We start from the raw sequence: 26,832 nt of genomic DNA on the forward strand, positions 1-26,832 counted from the left end.
GCTCTCAATTTTTCACCACTGAGTATGACATTAGCTGTGGGTTTATCCTATATTATGTTGAGGTATGGCCATTCTATACTCACTTAATTGAGAAGTTTTATAATAAATGGATGTTGAATTTTGTCAAATGTTCTTTCTGCATCTATTGAGATGATCATGTGGTTTTTATTCTTTATTTTGTTAATGTGGTGTATCACACTGATTGATTTGTGGGTGTTGAACCATCCTTGCATCCCTGGAATAAATCACACTTGTATGACCCTTTGATGTATTGTTGAATTTGGCTTGCCAATATTTTGTTGAGGATTTTTGCATCCATCTTCATCAGAGATATTGGCCTATAATGTCCTTTGTGTGTATGTCTGTGTCTGTGTGTGTGTTGTATTTTTCTGGTTTTGGTATCAAGGTGATGTTGACCTCATAAAATGAGTTTGGAAGTGTTACCTCCTCTTCAATTTTTTCAAATAGTTTTAGAAGGATTGGGTATTAAATCTTTGAATGTTTGGTAGAATTCACTTGTGAAGCAGTCTGTTCCTGGACTTTTGTTTTTTGGGAGGTTTTTAATTACTGTTTCAATCTCTGTACTAGTGACTGGTATATTCAGATTTTGGAATTACAGAATTATTTTAACACATGCTCTTTTTTGGAACGGATTAAAATCACTGCCTAAGGTCCACTGCTTTCAGCCTGAAGAACTCTCATTAGTATTTCTCAAAAGGCAGGTCTGCTAACAAACAGTTCTCTCAGTGTTCATTTATTTGGGAATCTGTTTATCTCACCTTCACTTTTGAAAGAAAAAGTTCATGGTGACAATTTCTTCCTTCAGCATTTTAATATGGCATCCCACTGCCTTCTGGGCTACATAGTTTCATTCTTTTTTTGGCCACACCTCACAGCATGCAGAACTTCCCTGACCAGAGATTGAACCCATGCCTCCTTGCAGTGGAAGCATGGAAATGCAGAGTCTTAACCACTGAACCACCAGGGAAGCCCCTGGGCTTCATAGTTCCTGATGCTAAGTAAGCTGTTAATCTTACCAGGGTTCTCTTTTTTAATGATGTGTTGCTTTCCCTTTGTGACAATCGAGAGTTTCTGTCTTTGTCTTCCATTACTTTTACTTGATGTATCTGGTTGTAGATTTCTTTGTGCTTACTCTTAGACTTCATTTGGCTTGGATATCCAGATTTATATTCATCAAATGTGCTTCCAAACTGTCAGCCATAATTACTTCAAATATTTTTTCTGCCCCCTTTTCTCTCAGCTCTACTTCTTCTGTAGTCATTAAGTGTGGAGATTCTTTCTTTTGAAAATCAAATCTACTCCTGAACCCCTCTAGTAAATTTTTCCTTACAGTTATTGTACTCTCAACTCCACAGTTATCACTGTGTTTTTTTAACAAAAATAATTTCTATCTCTTTGTTAATATTCTCTATTTGATTAGACATTGTCATCAATATTCCTTTCTGTTTTAAGCATGGGTTTCTTTAATTCTTCAAAAATATATATAACTGTTTTATAGTATCTTACATCCGGAACCGCACCGTGGTCTGCTTTTTTTCCTTAGTTCATACTTTACTGTTTTTTTGCATATCTCATATTTTGAGGGGGGGCAGTGTATCTAATATGTTGTAGGAAATCTGGATACTGAGCTCCCATCCCCTTTGAAGGCTTGTCGTTGTTTGCCTGATTAATTATTTAGTGACTGGGCTAAACTATCTTCTGTCCTACTGAAGTCTCGTTCCCTGCAGTGTGCAGCTTCTAATGTTGCTCCTCTGTGGGCACAGCCTTGGGCATGCATGCAATCACCTTTGGATGACAGTTTTTTTTAAATTTTTTATTGAGGCATATTTGATTTACAATATTATACAAGTTTCAGGTGTACAACATAGTGACTCACATGTTTAAAAAGTTAACTCCATTTATAGTTATTATACAATATTGGCTATATTCCCTGTGTACTACAATACATCCTTATAGCTTATTTATTTTAAATATAGTAGTTTGTACTTCTTAATCCCCTACCCTTATCTTGCTCCTCCACCATTTTCTCTCCACTGGTAACCACTAGTTTGTTCTCTATATCTGTGAATCTGCTTTTTTATTATATTCACTAGTTTGTTGTATTTTTTAGATTCCATATGTAAGTGATATCATACAGTATTTGTCTTTGTCTGACTTACTTCACTTAGCATAATGCCCTCTATCTATGTTGCTGCAAAAGGCAAAGTTTTGTTCTTTTTTATGGTCAGTAGTATTTCATTGTGTGTGTGCATATGTACATCTTCTCTATCCATTCATCTGTTAGTGCTAGTGGATGCTTAGGGTGTTTCTATATGTTGGCAATTGTAAATAATGCTGCTATGAACATTCGGGTGCATGTATCTTTTTGAATTACTGTGTTTGTTTGTTTTGGACATATACCCCAAAGTGGAACTGCTGGGTCATATGGTAGCTCTATTTTTAGTTTTTTGAGAAACCTCCATACTGTTTTCCACAGTGGCCACACCAACTTACATTCTGACCAACAGTGTAGAAGGGTTCCCTTTTCTCCACACTCTTGCCAACATTTGTTATTTGTGGTCTTCTTGATGATAACCATTCTGACAGGTGTGAGGTGATATTGTGATTTGACTAGCATATCAGTATATTAAGTAGTGATGTTGAGCATCTTTTCATACATCTGTTGTTCAACTGCATGTCTTCTTTGGAAAAATGTCTATTCAGGTCTTCTGCCCACTTTTTAATTGGGTGTTCATGTTTTTGATATTGAGTTGTATGAGCTGTATATATATTTTGAATATTAACCCCTTAACAGTTATATCATTTGTAAATATTTGCTCCCATCAGTAGTTCCCATTTATTTTTGCTTTTGTTTTCTTTAACAGACATATCCAAAAGAATATTGCCACCATTTATGTCAAAGTGTGTTCTGCCTAAGTTTTCTTCCAAAGTTTTATGATTTCCAGTCTTACATTTAGATCTTTAATCCACTTTGCGTTTAGTTTTGTATACGGTGTTAGAGAATATTCTAATTTCATTCTTTTCCATGTAGCTGTCTGGTTTTCCCAGCACCACTTATTGAATATACTTCTCTTTTCTCCATTGTATTGTATATTCTTGTCTCCTTTGTCATAGATTAATTGGCCATAAGTGTGTGGGGTTATTTCTGGGCTCTCTATTCTGTTCCTTTGATCTATGTGTCTAATTTTGTACCAGTATCATACAGTTTTGATTACTGTAGCCTTGTAGTATAGTATGAAGTTAGGGAGCATGCTACCACCATCTCTGTTCTTCTTTCTCAAGATTGTTTTGTCTATTCAGGGTCTTTTTTGTTTCTATACTACTTTGAAATTATTTCTCCTAATTCTAAGAATGCCTTTAGTACTTTGATAGGGATTGCACTGAATCTGTAGACTGCCTTAGGTAATACAGTCATTTTTTTTTTTTTTTTTGCGGTACGCGGGCCTCTCACTCTTGGGGCCTCTCCCGTTGCGGAGCACAGGCTCCGGACGCGCAGGCTCAGCGGCCATGGCTCACGGGCCCAGCCGCCCCGTGGCATGTGGGATCTTCCCAGACCGGGGCACGAACCCGTGTCCCCTGCATCAGCAGGTGGACTCTCAACCACTGTGCCACCAGGGAAGCCCCAATACAGTCATTTTAACAAATATTATATATTTATATATAATAATATATAATAATATATAATATATATAATATATATATTATATAATATATATAATATATATAATATATAATAATTATATAATTATAATTATAATTATAAATTATATATATTTATATAAATATAATATATATAATATATATATTATATTATATATATTATATATATTATATTATATAATATATATATAATATATAATATATTATATAATATAATATTTATATAATATATATATAATTATATATATATAATATATAATATATAAATAATTATAATTATATAATTATTATATATTATATAATTATTATATATAATATTAATATAATATTAATATATTATATATAATATATATATTATAAAATATAATATAAATAAAATAATAAATATAATATATATAATATATATATTATATTATATATATAGTATATATATAATATATATAATATAATATATATTATAATATATATATAATATATATAATAAAAATATATATAATTATAATTATAAATTATATATATTTATATAAATTTATATAATTATAAATTATAATTATAAATTATATAATATATATAATATATATAATATATAATAATTCTTCCAATCCATGAACATGGTATATCTTTCCATCTGTTTGTGTCATCTTCAATTTCTTTCATCAGTGTCTTATAATTTTCTGATTTCAAGTCTTTTAACTCCTTACATAAGTTTATTCCTAAGTATTTTATTCTTTTTGATGCAACTGTAAATGAGACTGTTTCCTTAATTTCTTTCTGAGTTTGTTGTTAGTATATAGAATTGCAATGTATTTCTCTATATTAATTTTGTACCTGAAAATTACTGAATTTATCCTTGAGCTCTAGTATTTTTTGGTAGCTGTTTTTAGGATTCTCTTTGTTTAGTATCATGTTGTCTACAAAGTGACAATTTTACTTTCCCTTTTTAATTTGGATTCCTTTTATTTCTTTTCTTGTTTGACTGTGGTGGCTAAGACTTCTAATAATATGTTGAATAAAAGTGGCAATAGTGGCATCCTTGTTTCATATCTTAGAGGAAATGCTTTCATCTTTTCACTGTTGAGTATAATGTTAGCTATGGGGTTATCATATACGGCCTTTATTATGTTGAGGCATGTTCCTTGTATACCCACTTTCTGGAGAGTTTTTATCATAAATGGATGTTGAATTTTGTCAACATCTTTTTCTGTATCTATTGAGATAATCATATAGTTTTTATTCTTTGTTAATGTGATGTATCACACTGATTTGCAGACACTGAAACATCCTTGTATTTCTGGGATAAATTCCACTTAATCATAGTGTATGATCATTTTAATGTATTGTTGGAGTCAGTTTGCTAATATTTTGTTGAGAGCTTCTGCATCTACTTTCACCCATGTAATTTTCTGTTCTGTGATATCTCTGTCTCATTTTGATATCATGTGATGCTGGCCTTATAGAATGACTTTGGAAACATTCCTTTCGCTGCAACTTTGTGCAATACTTTGAGAAGTATAGGTATTAATTCTTCTCTAAATGTTTGGTAGAATTCCCCTATGAAGCCACTTGTTCTTGGACTTAGTTTTTTGGTTATTTTTTTAAATTACTGATTCAATTTCATTACTGATAATTGGTCTGTTCATATTTTCTTTTTATTCCTGGTTCAGTCCTGGTTGTCATACGGTTTTTCCAACTAATGTCTCATGATCAGTTGCACTTCTGTGGTGTCGGTTGTAACATCTTTTTCATTTCTGATTTTATTGATTTGGGTCCTGCATATTACTCTTGATGAATCTGGCTAAAGGTTTGTCAATTTTGTTTATCTTTTCAAAGAAACAGGTTATAGTTTCATTGATATTTTCCATTTTTAAGTCTCTATTTCATTTATTTCTTCTCTGGTCTTTATGATTTCTTTCCTTCTGCTAACTTTGTGTTTTGTTTGTTCATCTTTTTCCTAGTTCCTTTAGGTGTAACTTAAGTTGTTCATTTGAGACTTTTCATGTTTCCTGAGGTTTGTTAGTATCAGTATAAATTTTTATTTTAGAACTGCTTTTGCTGCATCTCATAGATTTTTGGATCATTTTCTGTTCATTTGTCTCTAGGTATTTTTTGATTTCCTCTTTGATTTCTTCATGTTCCATTGGTTGTTTAGTAGCATGTTGCTTAGCTTCTGTGTGTTTGTGATTTTTGCAGTATTTTCTTTTAGTTGATTTCTAGCCTCATAGTGTTGTGGTGGGAAAAGATACTTGATATGATTTCAGTTTTCTTAAATTTACCAAGGCTTCTTTTGTGGCTTAACATTCCTAGAAAATGTCCCATGTGGACTTGAATGTGTGTTCTGCTGCTGTTGGATGGAATGTTCTATATCTATCTATTAAGTCCGTATGGTCTAATGTGTCATTTAAGGCCAGTGTCTCCTTATGGATTTTCTTTTTGGATGATCTGTCTGTTGACTTGAGTGGGCTTTTAAAGTCCTTTACTATTATTGTGTAACTGTCTGTTTCTCCCTTTATGTCTGTTAATATTTGCTTTATTTATTAAGGATCTCCTATGTTGGGTGCATATACATTTCCAATTGTTACATCTTTTTCTTGGATTGATCCTTTGATCATTATGTAACGTCCTTCTTTTGTCTTAAAGTCTATTTTGTCTGATATAATTATTGCTACCTGGGCTTTCTTTTGATTTCCATTTGCCTGGAATGACTTTTTCAATCTCTTCACTTTCAGTCTGTGTCTTTAGATCAGAAGTGAGTCTCTTTTAGGTAGCATATACAAAGGTCTTGCTTTTGTATCCATTCAGCAACTCCATGTCTTTTGATTGGAGCATTTAGCTCATTTAAATGTAATTATTGATATGTGTGTTCTTATTGCCAAAAGAATAGTTAATAGTAGTTTTGTTAATAGTTTTTGGGTTGTTTTTCTAGGTCTTTTGGTTCCCTTCTTCTTTTGTTCTTTTGTGATTTGATGACTATCTTTAGTGTTATGTTTGGATTACTTTCTCTTCTTTGTGTATCTATTACAGAATTTTTGGTTGTGGTTACCATGAGGTTTATATACAGCTATCTATCTATCTATCTATCTAAAGTTCGATCTCTTAATTTCAAACACATTTTAACTATGCTTCATTTGTACTCTCCTCCCCTCATGATTACTATTTTTGACATATTTTACATCTAATTATTTTGTGTATCTGTTAACTTCTTATTGTGGTTATAGATGACTTTACCATTTTTGTTTTTAATCCTTCCTATGAACTTTGCATATGGTTGATTTTCTACTTTTACTATATATTTGCTTTTACTGATGAGCTTTTCCTTTCATAATTTTCATGTTTATAGTTGTGGCCTTTTCTTTTTTGCTTAGAGATGTCCCTTTAACATTTCTGGTAAAGCTGGCTTGGTGGTGTTGAACTCTTTCAGCTTTTGCTTGCCTGTAAAGCTTTTGATGTCTCCATGAAATGTGAATGAGAGCTTTGCTGGATAGAGTATTCTTGGTTCTAGGTTTTTCCTTTTCATCAGTTTAAATATATCTTGCCACTGCCTTCTGCCTGCAAAGTTTCTGCTACAAAGTCAGCTGATAGCCTTATGGATGTTCCCTTGTAAGTAACTTGTTGCTTTTCCCTTGCTGCTTTTAATATTCTCTCTTTAGCTTTAATTTTTGCATTTTTAATTACAAAGTGTGTTGGTGTGTTCCTCTGGATTGGGACTCTCTGTTCTTTCTGGACTGGGATTTTTTCATCTCCCTAGTTAGGGACATTTTCAGCTATTATGTTTAAATATGTTCTCTGTCACCTTTTTTCTCTCTTCTTCTTCTGGGACCCCTCTAATGTGAATGTTAATATGCTTGATGTTGTCCCAGAAGTCTCTTTAACAGCCTTCATTTCTTTCCATTCTTTTTTTCTGCTAAGCATCAGTGATTTCCACTACTCTGTCCTCCAGCCCACTGATCTGTTCCTCTGTACCATTTAGTCTACTGCTGATTCCCCCTAGTGTATTTTTCATTTCAGTTATTGTATTCTTCATCTTGTTTAGTGGTTCTTTATATTTTCCAACTCTTTGTTAAAAACTTCTAATTTCTCACTCTGTCCATCCATTCTTCTCCCAAGTTTTTTGGGATCATCACCCTGAATTCGTTGTTGGGTAGTTGTCTATCTCTACTTCACTTAGCTCTTCTTCTGGGTTGTATCTTATTCCTTCATTTGGACCATTTTCCTCTGTCAATTCATTTTGTCTAACTTAATGTTTATATTTCTATGTATCTGGGAGGTTGGTTCCATTTCCCAACCTTGGAGAAGAGGCCTTTTGCAAGAGACTTCCTATGAATCCCAGCAGTACACTGCTCTCGTCATCAGAGCTATATCCTCTAGGAGTGCCCCTATATGTGTTGTGCGGGTCCTTCTATTGTGGTAAGCTGATGGCTATGGGTGGCCTGGTTGGCTTGGTTGGCCCCCAGTCTGGTTGTTTGCCAGGACCTTCCTGTGTGGAGGCTGCCGGCCTCCACTGGTTGGCAGGGTTGGGTCATAAGGTGGCTGGCTGTAGAACCCTGGGGAGCCCTGGGGTTAGTTCTGTATCACTGGTGCATGGAGTCAGGTCTAGAAGATCCTGAGGCTGGGGGCAGCCCACCAATGGGTGAAGCCAGATCCACGGGACAGTGCCAGCCCAAAGGCAGGCAGTGACAGGTTCTGGGGTCTGGCTGCAGGGCTGAGGGCTTCCAGAGATGGCAATGGACTGCTGGTGGGTGGGTCTGGTTCGAAGCTAGAGCAAGCTTATTGGTGGGTGGAGTCAGTGATTCTGGGGCTGGTGCCTGCCCACTGGTGGGTGGATCTGGATCTCTGGCTGCAGGGCCCTGGGGGTCCTGGGTCTACTGCCTGCACATTGGTGTGTGGTGCCAGGTCCTAGACCCTCTGGTGTGCAGGTATGTGTCCAGGGGTGGCTTTTGGCTCAGAAAGTCTTAAAGCAGTCTCTCTTCTGATGGGTTGGGCTGTGTCACTGCCCAGTGAGTTGCTTGGCCTGAGGCTTCCCAGTACTGGTGCCTACAGGTTGGTTGTTGTTGGTGGGGTGGATTCCAAAATGGTGCTGCAGCACCAGTGGTAGAATGAACCCTCAAGAATGGCTACTGTCAGTGTCTATGTCCCTAGGGAGACTCTTCAAGATTAGCAGGTAGGTTTGACCCCAAATCCTTTAAATTACTGCCTCTATGTTGGGACCTGAAGCATGTGAGATGTTGTGTGTGCCCTTGGAGAGTGAAGCCTCTATTTCGCAGAGCCCTCTGGAACTCCTAAAAGCAAGCCCCACTGGCCTTCAAAGTCAAATGTTCTGGGGACTCATCTTCTTGTTGCAGAACCTCCAGGCTGGGCAGACTGATGTGGGGCTCAGACCCCTTATTCGTTGGGGAGAATCTCTGCAACTGTAATTATTCTCCCATTCATGAGTTGCCCAAGCCAGGGAACTGACTATACTGTGACTCTGCCCCTACTACCTGCCTTGCTGTGGTCCCTTTTTTATATCCTTAGTTCTAGAAGACCTTTCTTGGTAGGTTCCAGTCTTTTACATCAATGGTTGTTCGGTAAATAGTTGTAATTTTGCTATGTCCATGAGCTAAGGTGAGCTCAGGGTTATTACTCTACCATTTTCAATGACAGTTGTTTTAAAAAAGATTCTGTTGACTGTCTCTTTCCCTTATTTTTCTGTTAAGCTCTCTGCCTCCTTTGGTATCACACCAATCGAGAAGAAGTGTGCCAAACACTGTTATGCCAACACAAGGGGCAACAGTGTGAACTATAAACTATATAATAGAACTAACGGTGTCTACTTCACATGAGATATTGAAAATGTGTCTGATATTTTAAACATATAGAGGGAATTAGTAACCAATGAATAACTACATGCTAAATGCCTCTTTTAATCCCATTCATAAAATAGCCTTTCTGCATTTGCAAATACAAAGCAACTATACTTCTAGCCTGAAAAAGAAAGTGAGTAGAACAGCATTTGAAATGTTTCCATCAAGCATGTTCCAAGCTCACTGTATCATTCCATTTTTATGGATCATTTTTTTAATTGAATGGATTCTAAAATTAAAAATATGCAGCTAATTCTCCATTGATAGCAACTGCTAGAATTCCAGTAATTATAGGAGGGAATCTGTGAAGACGTTTTATCCTGTAATAATAGCATATAGGTACTGTAGTCACTAAAGATCCAAAGTTAAATAAACTTCAGAGAAGATAAAAAACAAGAAATAGACGTGAAATATTCTTCTTCTTACCAAGACGACTCTTGGGTTGTGTCTTGAATTCACTCTTCATAATACTTCTTCCAACAATATTTGGGAAGCGTTCTGTGTCACTCTCTATAGAAATAAACAGTTTCAAAATACTTCTGTAAGCTAAGTATTAACATGTGTATGTTTGTAGAATGTGTGTATCCTTTAATTAGATCTTTTCATTATAGAAGAAGAATTATAATGAAATGTCTGGACTGCAGACATAATACCTTAGAATTGGAAGAGCCATTAGCAGTTGTTTAAACTTCATTATATTGAGGCTTAGAAATGCTTAGTGATTTGACCAAGACCATATATCCAGGCAATGACAAAACTGACTCATAAACTGAGGCCTCATAGTTCCTTAACTAGGACTTTTCCCATAAAATACAAAGTCTTTCACAAATTTAAGTCATCCTAGAGAGTTTTTCTTAATAAATATAACTCTCTTGTGTATATTAAAAACACATTCATATGGGAGGGATGTACCTGGTGAGGTGGGACAAAACACTTTTTCATTTTTGTATTTGATTACTACATTCATTTCAACTCCTTTCCTCGTAGCAGTTTCTGTCTTTCAGATTTTATTTAGTGTTTAATTATAAATTTACCATTAATAAATATAAAATAATTAATTTTGTTGTTAAAAGGCATGATTCTTTTTTGTATTTTATTTTTAAACATCTTTACTGGAGTATAATTGCTTTACAATGGTGTGTTAGTTTCTGCTTCATAACAAAGTGAATCAGCTATACATATACATATATCCCCATATTTCCTCCCTCTTGGTCTCCCTCCCACCCTCCCTATCCCACCCCTCTAGGTGGTCACAAAGCACCAAGCTGATCTCCCTGTGCTATGCAGCTGCTTCCCACTAGCAATCTATTTTACATTTGGTAGTATATAAAAGTCCATGCCACTCTCTCACTTCGTCCCAGAATTGAACGGATGTAAATGAAAGCACTTTGTTGCTGTGTCTAAGGCTGTTATTCAAAACTGACAAGGATTCCTATTAATAAGCAACACTGAAGCAAAAATTAATTGAAAGAACCTAACCAAAAATACTCTGAAAATTAAAGACATGGAAAAATGGCTTATCGTAATACACCAAATTTAACTGCTTGGTTCCAACAATTTCATTTTTACACCACCCAGCTTTTCCCCAGTTAAAAGCTGTTGGAGCAAGTAATATTTATTTGATTCATTTACAACACTATTTTTTTACAGGAATAAAAGCAAGAATATAATAAAATAAAGCATTCAAAAGCAAAGTTTCAGAAATCTTGCCTTAAATTTCAGTGAAAACATGTATTTTGGTGCTTATATCTGAGGATTCAGTTACTTTCCAATGCTAGCTTTCAGCATCAATTCTGTAAAAAGTTCAAAATGACAGTATTTCTTGCAACAAAGAGAAATGTATCGAACCCTGTTACTCCAGGACTAAAGCAGTAATCTGTGAATAATGAAACTCAGCTAGAGAACTCCACTCTAGTAGAGATATAAATTTACATACCAACTTAATTATGTAGAGGAAATTGGTAATCAGTGAAATAACTGTTATGTTCCTTTTCTTATGCCACTCATCAACTAGCTTTTTTGCTTTTTCAATTTCAAAGCAATATTCCTTGCTAAGCCAGCAAGAAAGTGAGTAGAATCACAGTTATAAATACTTAAACCAAGCATATTCTAAGGTCATTAGAGCATTGGATCATATGGATTACTTTCCAAATGGATGAGATTACAACTGAAAAATATCCAGCTAAATTTCCATTGACAGTAAATACTAGAGTTTAACTAATTATAAGAGGAAATTCATGAAGATTATCGCCCATTAATACTAACATACAGTTACTGTTATCATTAATGATTCATAGTTAATTAAATCCCAGAGAAGACATAAACCATAAATTATTAGACTTGGAAAATTCTTGTTCTTACCAGGGTGACTCTGATGATGTGTCTTGATTTCACCAACTGCTTTTTCTCTTCCAACAGTATCTCTCATGCGTTGTATATCAGTCTCTATGGATAGAAAACAAATTTCAAAACACATTGTAAGGTAACCATTAACACACATGTATGTGTGTCTTTGTGTCTGTGTGTAGTACTAACTTAATTAGTACTTGTATTACAGAAAAGAAATAATATAATGTCTGCATTGCACAATCATAAAACATTAGAATTTGAAGGGCTCTTAGCAATCATATAAGCCTCATGCTATTGAAGCTTAGAGATGTTTTGTGATTTGATTGAGAACACACACCAAGATAATGCAAAACTGAGTACAAGCTGATGCCCCATAATTCCTTAACCAGTGCTTTTCATACACAATGCACTGTCCCATACAAACTTCAATCATCTTGGGGAGTTCGTGTAAATGATATAACTGCCAAGTTTACACTAAGAGGACACTCATACTGTTAAGGATATACCTATGAGTGGAACGTGGCATTTTTTCCCCACTGGTCAAGAGACAAACCATGGTCCCACATTACGGAAAGTTATTACCAGGTAGAAATTCTTTGACTCTCTCAAGAATGTTTAATGCCATTTTTAAGGCTATGTAAATCAAGCAGACATCAAAGATGTAGAAGAGTAACAAGATATTCTGTAGTCTAAGAAAAACTGCCTATCAGGTCCTCTTACTATGTACACCTTGTAACTGGGGAGGGGGAAATGGGTAAATCTGAGGCAGTACCAGCATTGGGACTGCATCCCATCCCATCTGAGTTTTTATGTGATTTGGACATTTGGCGGGATTTAGAAAGTACTAACTAGGTCAAAGGAGAGAAATAACATTCATGTATTTTGTTTTAATACATGAAAGTTTAAAGAAAAATTCATATTGAAAGAGGGGTTAAGTAGGATTGCTGACTTGGGTCAAATTATGTGTCCAGTGTTTTATGAATGAAAGCTAGTTACAGAAGAGCATGCACCAGAGGTTGGAAACCTATCCTGAACCTGACACCATAAGGTGGATCTTACTTTGTTGTAATGGCTGAGACCAGAAGTAAGTGTTAAAGAGCCAATTGAGTAGATATAATTGAGGCTCTCTGGTTTTTCTCCAACTGGTATAGGTTAAGAATGACAGGCCCAGTTGAAAGAAGCATGTAAAGATGCTTATATAAGCAAGGAAGCATTAAGAAGAGCATTTGATAGCAGATAGCAGATAGAATTAAGGACGAGGGAAAAGGGAGTATGTGCTAGAGAAATCTGAAATCTAGTTAAGAATCACAATTTCCCTCCTCACAATACCCTCCCACTGCTTAAATTATTTTTTAAGCCTACTCTTCCTGAAGTTCCTAGTATATGATCCACACTTTACTGTTTCTTTGCATGTCTCATATTTTTGGGGGGTTTATACTGGGCGTTCTAGACAATATCTTGTAAGAAATCTGGATACTGAGTTCCTCTCCCCTTTGGAGGCTTGCTGTTGCTGTTTGCCTGATTATTTATTTAGTGACTTGGCTGGAATATATTCTATTGTAGAGAAGTCTCCTTCTCTGCAGTGTGAATCTTCTAATGTTGCTCCTCTGGGGGCTCAGACTTGGGCATGCAAACAGTCACCTTTGGATGACACTTGTTTTTCCTGTTGACGGTCTCTTTCCTTTTTCTGTTAAGCTCTCTGCCTCCTTTAATATCACACCAAAGATCAAGAAGCAGTGTGTCAAACACTATAACACCAAGACAAGTGGCAGTAGTGTAAACTACGGACTACATAACAAAATTAAACATCTCTACTTCACCTGAGATACTGAAAATGTGCCTGGTATTTCAATTATATAGAGGGAATTAGTAAGCAATGAAATCTCTCTTTTAATCCCATTCCTAAACCAGCCTTTCTGCTTTTGCAAATACAAAGCAACCATCTTTCTAGTCTGAAAAGGAAAGTGAGTAGAGCAGCATTTGAAATGCTTCCATCAAGCATATCCTAAGCTTACTACAGCATTGAATTTTTATGGATAAGTTTTAAATGAATGGGTTCTAAAACTTACACTATGTAGCTAATTTTCCATTGTTAGTAACTGCTAGAGTTCCAATAATAATAGGAGAGAATTAGTGAAAACGTTTCATCCTATAGTAATAGCATATAGGTACTATAGTCATTTAGACCCAAACTTAAATAAACTCGAGAAGATAAATAAAGCAGAAATAGACTTGAAATATTCTTGTTCTTACCAGGATGACTCTTGGATTGTGTCTTGATTCCACCCTTTATTATACCTCTTCCAATAGCATCTGGGAAGCGCTCTGTATCAGTGTCTATAGAAATAAACAGTTTCAAAACACTTTTGTAAGGTATATATTAACATGTGTTTTTGTGTGTGAGTTTATGTGTGTATAGTACTCCTTTAATTAGCATTTTAAAATTATAGGACAACAATTATAATGAAATGCCTGGACTGTAGGCTCACAGGACCTTAGAGTTGGAAGGGCCATTAGCAATCATACAAGCCTCATTATATTGAGGCCTAGAAATGGTTAGTGATTTGACCAAGGCCACAAATCTAGGTAACAACAAAACTGATCCATAAACTGATACCTCATAATTCTTTAACCAGGGTTTTATCCATAAAATACAAAGTCTTTTGCAAATTTAAGTCATCCTAGAGAGTTTATTTTAATAAATATAACTTTCTTCTCTACATTAAAAGCATATTCATATCGTAAAGATATACCTGGTGAGGCCAGACATGACATTTTTTTCCCAGGTTAAATTGCAAACAATGGGCATCACAGTCACAGAATTTTACTGTGAGGCAGAAATTCTTTGACTTGTCCAGGAACACTTTAATTCCCTTTTTTTAAGGTTATGCAACTGTTTGTCAAGTAGGCATCATTGATGGAACAGAAAAACAAGTAATTTGTGGACAGAGATAAAGCACCCTCTCAGGTTCTCTTAGCATGTAGACCTTTTCTCCCCTGTGCAGGAGGAAATGGGTAATTTGCAGGAATGTGAGCACTGATATTGTACCCCTTTCCATCTGAGTCTTTACATGGTTTTTACTTTTTGTTGGATTCAGAAATGATGATCTAGGTCCAATATCAGAAAAAAATTTATTTAAAAGAATTTTATATTGCAAAAGGAATAATGAGAATTGGTGACTCTGGGTCACCTGTTGCGTAAAGTTTTGTGTGGGCAAAAATTGGTTCTAACACACCATGTAAGTGAAGTTGGAACCTGTCATATCCAGAATTTATAGATTGGAAGTCTTCCTTTGGAGAAATGGCTGAGCCCATGAATACTTCAAACATGCTCTATCACTGAGGCAACACAAATTTATCACCACTGCAATCTAAACAGAGGTAAAGACCATATGGGGCGTCACTACTAAAATCAAAGACACGTTGGATTGGGCAGAACAAGTTTTTAGTAATTAAGTTACAGCATTTGTGAAAGTAATGTCTGCTATAGCAACACATAACTGGAGAACATCAGCAGACAAACTTTAGCCCTCTGGTCTTTCTCCAACAGATATAATTAGAAGAACTGATTCATTTGATCTGAGAAAGCAAAGGATCCTTAGGTGAGCAGGGAGGCAGTGAGAACAGCCCTTGAGGGCAGACTGAATTAAAAACTAGGAGCATAATAAATGATATGGGGTGGAGAAACCTAATCTATTAAGAGCCACAATTTTCCTCCTTCACAACATTTCTTATTGCTTTTAAGTCTTTTAAAAAATCCTACCCTGCTTGGAGTTCGCTGAACTATTTTTAAAAAAACATGTAACATGCTATACAATTGACCCATTTTAAACATCCATTCTATGCTTATCAGTATATTCATAGAACTGTGTAACAATCACCATAGTCAATTTTAGAATCTACTTCTACTTATACTAAACAGATTAAATTCCAGGAAGATTTAGAAATGTTATTTTCATATTCTCTTTATAACTTAATTCTTATAATTTTTTCCCATTTTTATATATGAAACATATAAACATAAATTCATTTATTACAATTGTTTTTTAAATTATTTATTTACATAACTTTGTGCTACACAGAGAAACTGAGAGAAGACAAAGCATGTATATATAGTGTTTATTATTTTAACCATTTTATTTATAATATCTGGTTTTCTTTTGTCATTATTTAAAATGATATTTTCTGCTCTTTAATGCCTCTGCTGTCCATGCTATATTTCCATACTTTAAATTTGCTGATTCTTTCTTCTGACAGTGTTAAAATACTGAACACCCCCTACTGGATTTAAAAAAATTCAGTTATTGTACTTTCAATCCTGGATTTACATGTGTTCCTTTTCAAAATAATGTATTTCTCTTTGTATATATTCCCTATTTGATGAAACACTATCAGACCTTCCTTTCCTTCTAAATAATGTTTACATTTAGTTCTTTGAACATATTTATAATAACTGCTTTTTAGTCTAGTTTAGTTTTAGTTTTGTCCAATATCTAGGATTCTCACAGGCAGTTTTTTGTTGCATGTCTTTTTCCTTGTTATATGTCACATTTTACTGTTTCTTTACATGACCCATAATTTTATGCTAAAAACTGAATATTTTAGATATATAATATAGCATCTCTGCATACTGACTTCTTCCTCTTACAGGGCATATTATTATTGTTTTCTTGTTTATATATTTAGTTATTTGGCTAAAATATTTTACTGAAGTCATTTCCCTTAGCAGTTTGAAAGCATAACTGTTGCTCCCCAAGGGAAAAAGCCTTGGATAATAGTGGTTTTAGGAGTGTTGTCTTTGTCTCTTTCCGTTACATCTCTGTTAAATTGTCTGCCTCTTTTGGTGTCACAGCAGAAGTCAAGGGCAGTGTGCCTATCACTGTTACAAGAGTAAAGGCTGTAGTACAATCTCTGAAGTACGTAACACAACTAATGACTCTACCACAGATGAGTTAGGATAATATACCTGATATTTCCATCGAATAGAGAGAAATGGTAACCAATGAATTAACTATCTGTTAAATTCCCCTTGTTGTTATCACATTGATCCGGAAACCTTTCTCCTTTTCCTTCTATCTAAGCCAGTAATAGAAAAAGATTAGAACAGAACTGAACATACTTGCATCAAGTATATTCTAAGGCCACTATAGCATTTAATTTTATGGTTTAATTTTTAAATGGCTCATTTCTAAAAATCAAAATGTCTAGCTAACTTTTAAAGTTCTAGTAAATACCACAGTACAATTAATTATGAGGGTAATCACGAAGACTTTACCTATATAATAATAATATACAAGTACTCTTATCATTAAAAAATTCATACATAAACTCCAAAGAAGGTAAATAAACCATAAAGATTAGACTTGGAAGGATTAGACTTACCAGGGACACTCTTCGGTTGTATCTTCATTTCTGCCATTAATATACGTCTTCCAACAGTATCTTTCAAGGGTTCTAGATCAATTTCTATAGAAATAAACAGATATCAAAACACTTTGTAAAGTAACCCTAACACATGAGTGTGTGTCTGTGTGTTCATGTGCAGTACTATATTTTATATATATATACATATATATATATCTATCTATATATATATATACACACACACAACGGCTGTGTTGGGTCTTCGTTGCTGCACGTGGACTTTCTACAGTTGTGGCAAGTGGGGGCTACTCTTCATTGCAGTGCACAGCCTTCTCATTGTGGTGGCTTCTCTTGTTGCGGAGCATGGGCTCTAGTTGTGCAGGCTTCAGTAGTTGTGGCACATGGGCTCAGCAGTTGTGGCTCATGGGCTTAGTTGCTCTGTGGCACGTGGGATCTTCCTGAACCAGGGCTCAAACCCGTGTCCCCTGCACTGGCAGGTGGATTCTCAACCACTGCGCCACCAAGAAAGCCCCATGTGCGGTACTATCATAATTAGCCTTGTTATTAATAAATATGCATTATAATGGATTATATGGGTTGAAGAATCATTAAACCTTAGAATTGGAATGGCCGTTAGCAATCATTAAGCCTCCATATACTGAGGCTTAGAGATGTTAATGACTTGACCAAGATTGTGTATCCAGATAATGACAAACTTGATGTACAACCTTCCAACTTATAATTCTTTAATTTAACCAGTGCTTTTTCCATACAATGCTATCTCTTATGCTAAATTAAAATATCTGGGAGAGTTATGATAATAATATAACTCTTAAGTGTACATTAAACTCATAATCATACTGTAGGGATATATACCCAGTAATGTGGAATATAACAGTTTTTTCCTCAGATTATGTTGCAAACTAGGGTTGCCATGGAAATTTACCACAGAGCAGAAATACTTGGACTCATCCAGGAATATTTTAATGCCCTTTTTATGTTACTTAAGCATAAACAAAGTAGGCATCAGTGATGGAAAAGAATAACAGAATGTTTTATAGACTGAAAAAACGTGCTCTCCCAAGTCCTTTCAGCATGTAGACCTTGTTGCTTGGGAGGAAGAAATGGTTAAATTTGTAGAAGTACCTGGATTGAGATTGGGTCTCTTACCATTTGAGTTCCTATGTCATTTAAAATTTTTGCATGATTTAGTAACTGCAATTAGGTCCAATTACAAGAAAAATACATGAACATTATTAGAGGAGAGTTTATACTGAAAAGGAATAATTAGAAATGATCAACTATTGGGTCTAAAATTTTGTGGTGAATTTGTTTCTAGCAGATCATGTACCTGAAGTTAGAAACCTGTCATGACTAAGATACCCAGATGGAAGTCTTTTTTCAGAGAAATGGATGAGTCAGTAAGTATTAAAGGTTGTGCAATCTGTGTAGAGGTGGTTACCTGCTGCAGCACCATTACCAAAATGAAACAGGTGTGTCAGATTAGGCAGAACAAGTTTTCAATACTTAAGTAGCAACATTTTGTGAAAGTAATAAGATCTATAGCAAAACAAAACTGGGGAATATTAGCAGTTATATTTTAGCTTCTCTAGTTCTTTCTGCAACTGGTATATGTAAGAAGGACTTGCTCATTTGAATTAAGGAAGCAAAGAATACTTAAATAAGCAAGAGGCAATGAAAACAGCATCTGAGGGAAGGTTAGGTTAAGTACTAGCAATTAAAAAGTATGTGCTGGAGAAATGTATTATCTAGTAAAAGTCAGTTTTCTCCCTTATCATACCCTCCCACTTTTGAAATCCTTTTTTATCCTATTCTTGGCATTCATTGAGCTAGTTTTAAAACATATATAACATATTATACAATTTGCCCATTTAAAGTGTTCATTTCAATGTTTTTAAAGATATATTCACAGAGTTGTATGACCATCACCACAGTCAATTTTAAAAGAGACTAGGCAATGTTCTTACCACAAAAAAGAAATGATAATTATCTGACATGATGGAGGCATTAGCTAACACTAGGGTGGTCATCATGTTGCAATATACAAATGTATCAAATCAACACCTTGTAAATGTTAAATACACAATGTTATAGGTCAATTTTTTCACAATGAAAAAAGAATCTACATCAGAATTATACTAAGTAAATTCCAGTAATTCCAGTGAGGTATAGAAATGCTACCCTCATATACCATTATTCCCTCCTCCACATTTTTGCACTGCTACTATACGTATTATAAATATAATAACCTATAAGCTATAAATATAGTCATTTTTAAAACTTAACATTATTTGTTTAATTATTGTTTAATTATTGCTTTATTTCTTTACATATATGTATTTATACTACCTTTTATAATTACAGAATTACTTTTACCCAGTCTCTTTTTTAGGGGATTCAAATTTTCAGCCTGAAGAATTTCCTTTGTACTAGTCATAAAGTGAATCTGCTAGCAATGAATTTTCTCAATTTTTTATTTGTTTTAAAATCTCTTTACTTCACCTTTATTTTTGAGAGATAATTTCGCTGGATATAAAATTTTGGGTTGACAGTTATTTTTCTTTTGCATTTTGAATAGGCCATCCTATTGCCTTTTGCTCTCCATAGTTTCTGATGAAAAGTCAGCCATAAATCTTATTGGAGTTCCCAATAAGGAGTAGAAATAACAGTTTTCCAGTGTGTGCATGTATCAGTTTATACTACTACCAGTAGTTTCTGAAAGTTCTGTAATAGTTGCTCTACATTATCATGACTTGATTCTGTCATTCTTTCTGATTTAGGCTCAATGATGGTATGTCATAGTATCTTCATGATTTTAACTCCAATTTTCTAGATTACTAATAGGGCTATAATTTTCAAATGTTTATTAGTCATTTAGATATCTTCTTTGGTGAAGTACATGTTTAAGATTTTGACCACTTTTCTATTGGGTTTTCAATTTATTTCTATGCTAGAAATTCTTTAAATATCTGGTTGAAAGCTTTCTGTTGGATGTTTGTGCTGCAAACCTACTCTGTCATTTGCTTTTTTTTTTCTCTTAACGGTTGAAATGATTTATTTTTAATGTTTTCTTTACAGCATTGGGACTGGCTAGCTAAAACTCAGTTTATAAGGGAACATACTGATCAATCATGGCCCTGAAAATTAAGTACTGAAACTATTTTAACAAACCAGGAATTTAAGGCTAAAGTTTAACTCCACAGCAACAAAGAATAATTCCCTTTGTGCTAAACCTTTACTGCAGCTCTTTCATAGACTACCTGCTGAGTTTCTACTTTGTGGAATTGTGGAAGAACAGCCAATTCTTTTTCTTTTTATTAGTTACCTATTTTATACATATTAGTCAATCCCAATCTCCCAATTCATTCCTCCACCCCCCTGCTTTCCCCCCTTGGTGTCCATATGTTTGTTCTCTACATCTGTATCTATTTCTGCCTCGCAAACAGGTTCATCTGCACCATTTTTCTAGATTCCACATATATGCATTAATACATGATATTTGTTTTCCTCTTTCTGACTTACTTCACTCTGTATGACAGTCTCTAGATCCATCCACATCTCTACAAATGACCCAATTTCATTCCCTTTTATGGCTGAGTGATATTCCACTGTATTTATGTACCCCATCTTCTTTATCCATTCATCTGTCAATGGGCATTTAGGTTGCTTCTGTGTGACCTGGCTATTGTAAATAGTGCTGCAATGAACACTGGGGTGCATGTGTGTTTTTGAATTACAGTTTTCTCTGGGTATATGCCCAGTAGTGGGATTGCTGGGTCATATGGCAATTCTACTTTTTGTTTTTTAAGAAACATTCATACTGTTCTCCATAGTGGCTGTATCAATTTACGTTCCCACCAACAGTGCACACCCTCTCCAGGAGTTGTTTGTAGATTTTCTGATGATGCCCAGTCTAATCGGTGTGAGGTGATACCTTATTGTAGTTTTGATTTGCATTTCTCTAATAATTAGTGATGTTGAGAAGCTTCTTATGTGCCTCTTGGCCATCTGTGTCTTCTTTAGAAAGATGTCTATTTAGGTCTTCTGCCTATTGCTTGATTGGGTTGTTTGATTTTTTAATATTGAGCTGCATGAGCTGTTTATATATTTTGGAGATTAATCCTTTGTCCGTTGATTCGTTTGCAAATATCTTCTCCCATTCTGAGGGCTGTCTTTTCATCTTGCTTATAGTTTCCTGTGCTGTGCAAAAGCTTTTAAGTTTCATTAGGTCCCATTTGCTTATTTTTGTTTTCATTTCCATTACTCTAGAAGGTGGGTCAAAAAAGATCTTGCTGTGATTTATGTCAAAGAGTGTTTCCCCTATGTTTTCCTCTAAGAGTTTTATAGTGTACGGTCTTACATTTAGGTCTTTAATCCATTTTGAGTTTATTTTTGTGTATGGTGCTAGGAGTGTTCTAATTTCATTCTTTTATATGTAGCTACCTTCCCAGCACCACTTACTGAAGAGACTGTCTTTTCTCCATTGTATATCTTTGTCTCCTTTGTCATAGATTAGTTGACCATAGGTGCATGGGTTTATCCCTGGGGCTTTCTATCCTGTTCCATTGATCTGTATTTCCGTTTTTGTGCCAGTACCATATTGTCTTGATTACTGTAGCTCTGTAGTATTGTCTGAAGTCAGGGAGTCTGATTCCTCCAGCTCCATTTTTTTCCCCTCAAGATTGCTATTCAGGGCTTTTTGTGTCTCCATACAAATCTTAAGATTTTTTGTTCCAGTTCTTTAAAAACTGCCATTGGTAATTTGATAGGGACTGCACTGAATCTGTAGATTGCTTTGGGTAGTATAGTCATTTTCACAATATTGATTCTTCCAATCCACAAACATAGTATATCTCTCCATGTGTTTGTGTCATCTTTGATTTCTTTCATCAGTGTCTTATAGTTTTCTGAGTATAGATCTTTTACCTCCTTAGGTAGGTTTATTCCTAAGTATTTTACTCTTTTTGTTGCAATGGTGAGTGTCATTTGCTTTTTAAATATCTTAATGGTGTATTTTAATGGATACAATTCTGAAGATTAAATCCAGTTTTAAAACATTTACATTTATAGTTAGTGTCAATTGTATCCTGTTTAAAAAATATCTAGTCCAAAGACAGGAACATATTTTCCTATAGCATTTTCTAGGAGGCCTATTATTTTATAATATGCATATGAATAGAATTATTTTGAAAAGAATAATTTTTTTACTGTTGTTACATATTTTGTCTTCAATACATTTAAGTCTATTTATCTATCATTGTACCAGTAGCAAACTGCTTGTATTATTGTATTTTTATAATAATACCTGATACCAGGCACTTTATATCCTTCAATTGTAGTCTTCTTTGTCAAGATTATATTTCCTACTTTGGCCCTATGCATTTCTATATAAATTTTAGAATTACCTTGTCAATTTTTAGAAAAATTATTGCTAAAATTTTGATACTGACTGCATTAAATACATAGATTTTCAAGAAATTTGTTCTTCAAAATATTGAGTCTTCTAATCTATAAACCTGGAATATAGTTCCATTTATTTAGTTCTTTAAAATTCTCTAAATAATGTTTTGCAGTTTGCTGTGTTGAGACTTTGAACATCTTTTTGAACATTTTAATAGACTTTGTTTTTTTAGAGCAATTTAGGAGTTCAGAGAAATTGTGCAGAAACTACAGAGAGTTCTGCACTCGCTTCCACTGGTATAGTTTCCCTATTATTACCATCTTGTATTAGATCATACGTTTGTTACAAATGATAATCCAATACTGATACATCACTAATAATTAACACCCATGATTTACATGAGAGATAACTCTTATTTTGTACAGTACATTATGCATAATGTGCATAAATGTAAATTATGCATTTTGATAAATGCATAAATGTACATTATGCATTTTGATAAATGCATAATGTCAAGTGTTTACTACTACAGTATCTTACAAAATAGCTTTGGCACATTAAGAATTCCCTGAGCTCCAACCATTTATCCCCCTTCACCCTGAACCCCTGGGAACTCCTGATCTTTTTACTGTCTATAGATTTACCTTTTCCAGAGCGGTATACAGTTGAAATTACACAGCTTTTTCAGACTGGCTTCTTTCACTAACAATATGCATTTAAGTTTCTGCCATGTCTTCTCCTGGCTTGATAGTCCATTTATTTTTATTGTTGAATAATGTACCATTATATGGATGTACCACAGATTGTTTATGCATTCACTTACTGAAAAACATCTTGTTTGCTTCCAGTTTGGGGCAGTTATAAAGCTGCTGTAAACATTAATGCAGGTTATTGCATGAACGTAAGACCTTAACTCATTTGGGTAAATACTAAGAGCACAACAGTTGGATTGTATGGTTAGAGTACGTTGAGCTTTAAAATAATGCAAACTGTCTTCCAAAGTGGGTATAGAATTTTGCATTCCCAACAAGAATGAACAAAAGTTCCTGTACTCCACTTTCTTGACAGCATTTGGTGTTGTCAGTGTTTTGGATTAGCCATTCTCCTAGGTGTGTTTCATTAGGTATCTGATTGTTGTTTTAATTTGCACTTATCCAATGACATATGAGTTCACACACTTAGCCATCTTCACATCATCCTTGATAAGGTGTCTGTTCAGATATTCTGAGAGTTTTTAAATTGGGTTCTTTTTTAAGTGTTGAATTCAATCTTTTAAAATATATTTCAAATGCAAGTCCTTCTTAAGATATGTGTTTTGTAAATATTTTCTCCCAATATGTGGCATGTCTTTTCGTTCTCTTAAAAGTGTCTTTCACAGAGTATAAGTATTAATTTTAAACAAGTCCATCTTATCAAATATTTTCTGCCATTCCTTTTCTAGTTTACTAAGGGAGCTTAGATAATTGATTTTTGATCTTTCTCATTGTCCAATATATGCATCAAATGTTACAATTTCCTTTTAAGCACTTCTTTCACTGTGTCACATAAATTTTTATTAGTTGTATTTTCATTTTCACTTACTTCAAAATATTTTTTATTTCTTTTGATACTTCTTTGAACATGTGCTATAGAAGTGTATTGTTTCATCTTCAAGTATTATGGGATTTGCCAGCTATCTTTCTATGATTGATTTCTAGTTTAATTCCATTGTGGGCTGAGAGCATAATTTTTGTGATTTCTATTTCTTAAAATCTTCAAGGTATAATTTGTTTTGTAATGAGGTCTATCTTTGTGAGCAGAGTATGTGAATTTGAGAGCAATATGTATCCTTCTGTTGTTGCAGGACGTATTCTAATAGACATCAGTTAGATCCAGTTGATTGATGGTGTTGTTGAACTCAACTGCTGTTACTGATATTTTTTGCTTGCTGGATCTGTCCATTTTTGATAGAGGGGTGTTAAAGTCTCCAACTATAATAATGGATGTGTCTATTTCTCCTTGTAGTTCTATCAGTTTTTGCCTCATGTATTTTGAGACACTATTGTTAGGTATAAACACATTAAAGAATGTTACGTCTTCTTGAAGAATTGATTCCTTTATCAGTACCTAATGCATGTATTTATTCCTAGTAATTTTCCTTGCTCTGAAGTCTACTTTGGTAATAATATAGCTACTCATGTATATCTTTCTCTAAGCCTTTACCTTCTGTGCGTGTGCGTGCCTCTTTGTGCATGTATTTATTTTTTTACAGCTTTAATAAGGTATAATTGACAAAAAACTGTAATATATTTAAAGTATACAACATGATGATTTGATATACATATGTATTGTGAAATGAGTCCCACAATCCAGTTAATTAGCACATCCATGACCTTACATAGTTACTATCTCTTTTTTTTTTTTTTTTGATGAGAATGCTTAAGATCTACTCTCAGAAAGTATCAAGTATACAACACAGTATTACTGGATATAGTCATCATGCTGTACATTAAATCTTCAGAAGTTATTTATCTTATAACTAAAAGTTTGAACCCTTTGACCAACCACTCTCCATTTAACCTACCACCCCAGGACCTGGTGACGACCATTCTCCTCTCTGTTTCTATGAGTTTGACTCTTATTTTAGATTCACTTAAAGTGATACCATACAGCATTTGTTTTTCTCTGTCTGGTTTACTTCAGTTAGCAAAATGCCCTCCAGTTTCATCCATATTGTTGCAAAGGGCAGTATTTCCTTCTTTTTTATGGCTAGATCATGTGTGTGTGTGTATAACACATATACATACATACATATATGTGTATATATATCATAAACATGGGTGTACAAATGTCCCTTCAAGAGAGTGATTTGATTTCCTTCAGATATATACCCACATGTGTGACTGCTGGACCATATGGTAGTTCTATTTTTAACTTTTTTGAGGAAACTTCATACTGCTTTCCATAGTGGCTGCCTGGGAGGCAGCATTTCAAGTAACCCTGTGAGAACTGCTCCAAGGAGGTGAGGTGGGGAGCTAGGTTATATAGAAGTTTTGTAACAAAGGGCAGGTAGTCTGAACTTCAAGATTATTGTTAATTAAAGAAAACCAGATAACCCAAGTTAAGGAATTTAGCGCTTTTCTATGTATGGGAAGAGGCAAGAGTCTGGGCTCACTGAAATCATACCTTTGATTTTTGACAGTTTTTAAAATACTCTGTTCCACTTTTTTCGTTATTTTTCTCTTTGCCTTTCAGTTTGGGAAGTTTCTATTGCCATATCTTCAAGTTCACTGATTTCTTTCTTTGGCTGTTTCCAGTCTACTATGGAGCCCATCAAAGGCATTCTTAATTTCTGTTATAGTGCTTTTGATTTATAACATTTCATTTTGATTATTTCTTAGAGGTTTAATCTCTGCATACATTATGTATATGTCCTTTCATGTAGTCTACTTTTTCACTAGGGCCCTTATTGTATTATAGTTATTTTAAATTCCCAGTTTGAAAATTCCAAGATTTCTGCCACATCTGCATCTGGTCTTGATGCTTGCTTTGTGTCTTCAGCCTGTGTGTTTTGCTTTTATCATGCCTTATAATTTTTTGTTTAAAGCTAGACATGATATATCAGGTAAAAGAACTGAAGTATATACGGTTTTGTTATGATGTTTTATGTTCAACTGGAGACGAGTTAGACTGTGTTTTCTGTTTTATTGTAGCTGGTGTCACAGGCTAAAATTTCCTTTATTTTCCTTTTTTGGTCTCCCCTATTGTCTTTGGCTTTCCCTAGAAAATACTTCTTTAATGGAAGCTGAGAATTGCAGTTTTTCCATCTGTAACCCATTATCCATGGGCCTTGGTGAAGTGGTGGTAAGGTATGAGGGAGTAGAAAAGCATTCTGTAATCCTATGATTAGATCTCGGTCTTTTATTGGCAGTCTCCTCTGGTCTGTGACTTTCACAATTGCTTCTCAGCTTGTTTCCCCCAGAAACAAGATTCTTGATTCTTTTAGATTCTTGATTCTTCGAGATTCTTTAGACAGAAAGGTTAAAGAGGGCTGGACTTGGATATCTCCCTTCCCCAATGTTTAAAGTCCAAGAGGCTGGAGTTTGGTATTTCCTTTACCTCACATCTGTTAGGTTCTAGTAAAGTAGTTTTTCTTGAAGGCAGGCCTTTGTTAAGAAGAATGCTATTGGTGTATTT

At 34.4% G+C, this 26,832-nt stretch overlaps 1 protein-coding gene across 1 annotated transcript in view; it reads right to left on the reverse strand.

Moving 5' to 3' along the window:
• Nucleotides 1-26,832, reverse strand: part of CCDC7 (coiled-coil domain containing 7) — a 291,607-nt gene that overhangs the window by 43,127 nt on the left and 221,648 nt on the right. The window contains exons 30-33 of the mRNA XM_060161178.1: nucleotides 17,253-17,324; nucleotides 14,124-14,207; nucleotides 11,883-11,966; nucleotides 9,948-10,031 (exon numbers count right to left, since the gene is read on the reverse strand). Coding sequence (XP_060017161.1) covers nucleotides 9,948-10,031; nucleotides 11,883-11,966; nucleotides 14,124-14,207; nucleotides 17,253-17,324 — 324 coding nt within the window. The remainder of the gene's footprint in view (nucleotides 1-9,947; nucleotides 10,032-11,882; nucleotides 11,967-14,123; nucleotides 14,208-17,252; nucleotides 17,325-26,832) is intronic.

The sequence above is a fragment of the Lagenorhynchus albirostris genome, chromosome 1, assembly GCF_949774975.1.
Source record: "Lagenorhynchus albirostris chromosome 1, mLagAlb1.1, whole genome shotgun sequence".
Taxonomy (NCBI): Eukaryota; Metazoa; Chordata; class Mammalia; order Artiodactyla; family Delphinidae; genus Lagenorhynchus; species Lagenorhynchus albirostris.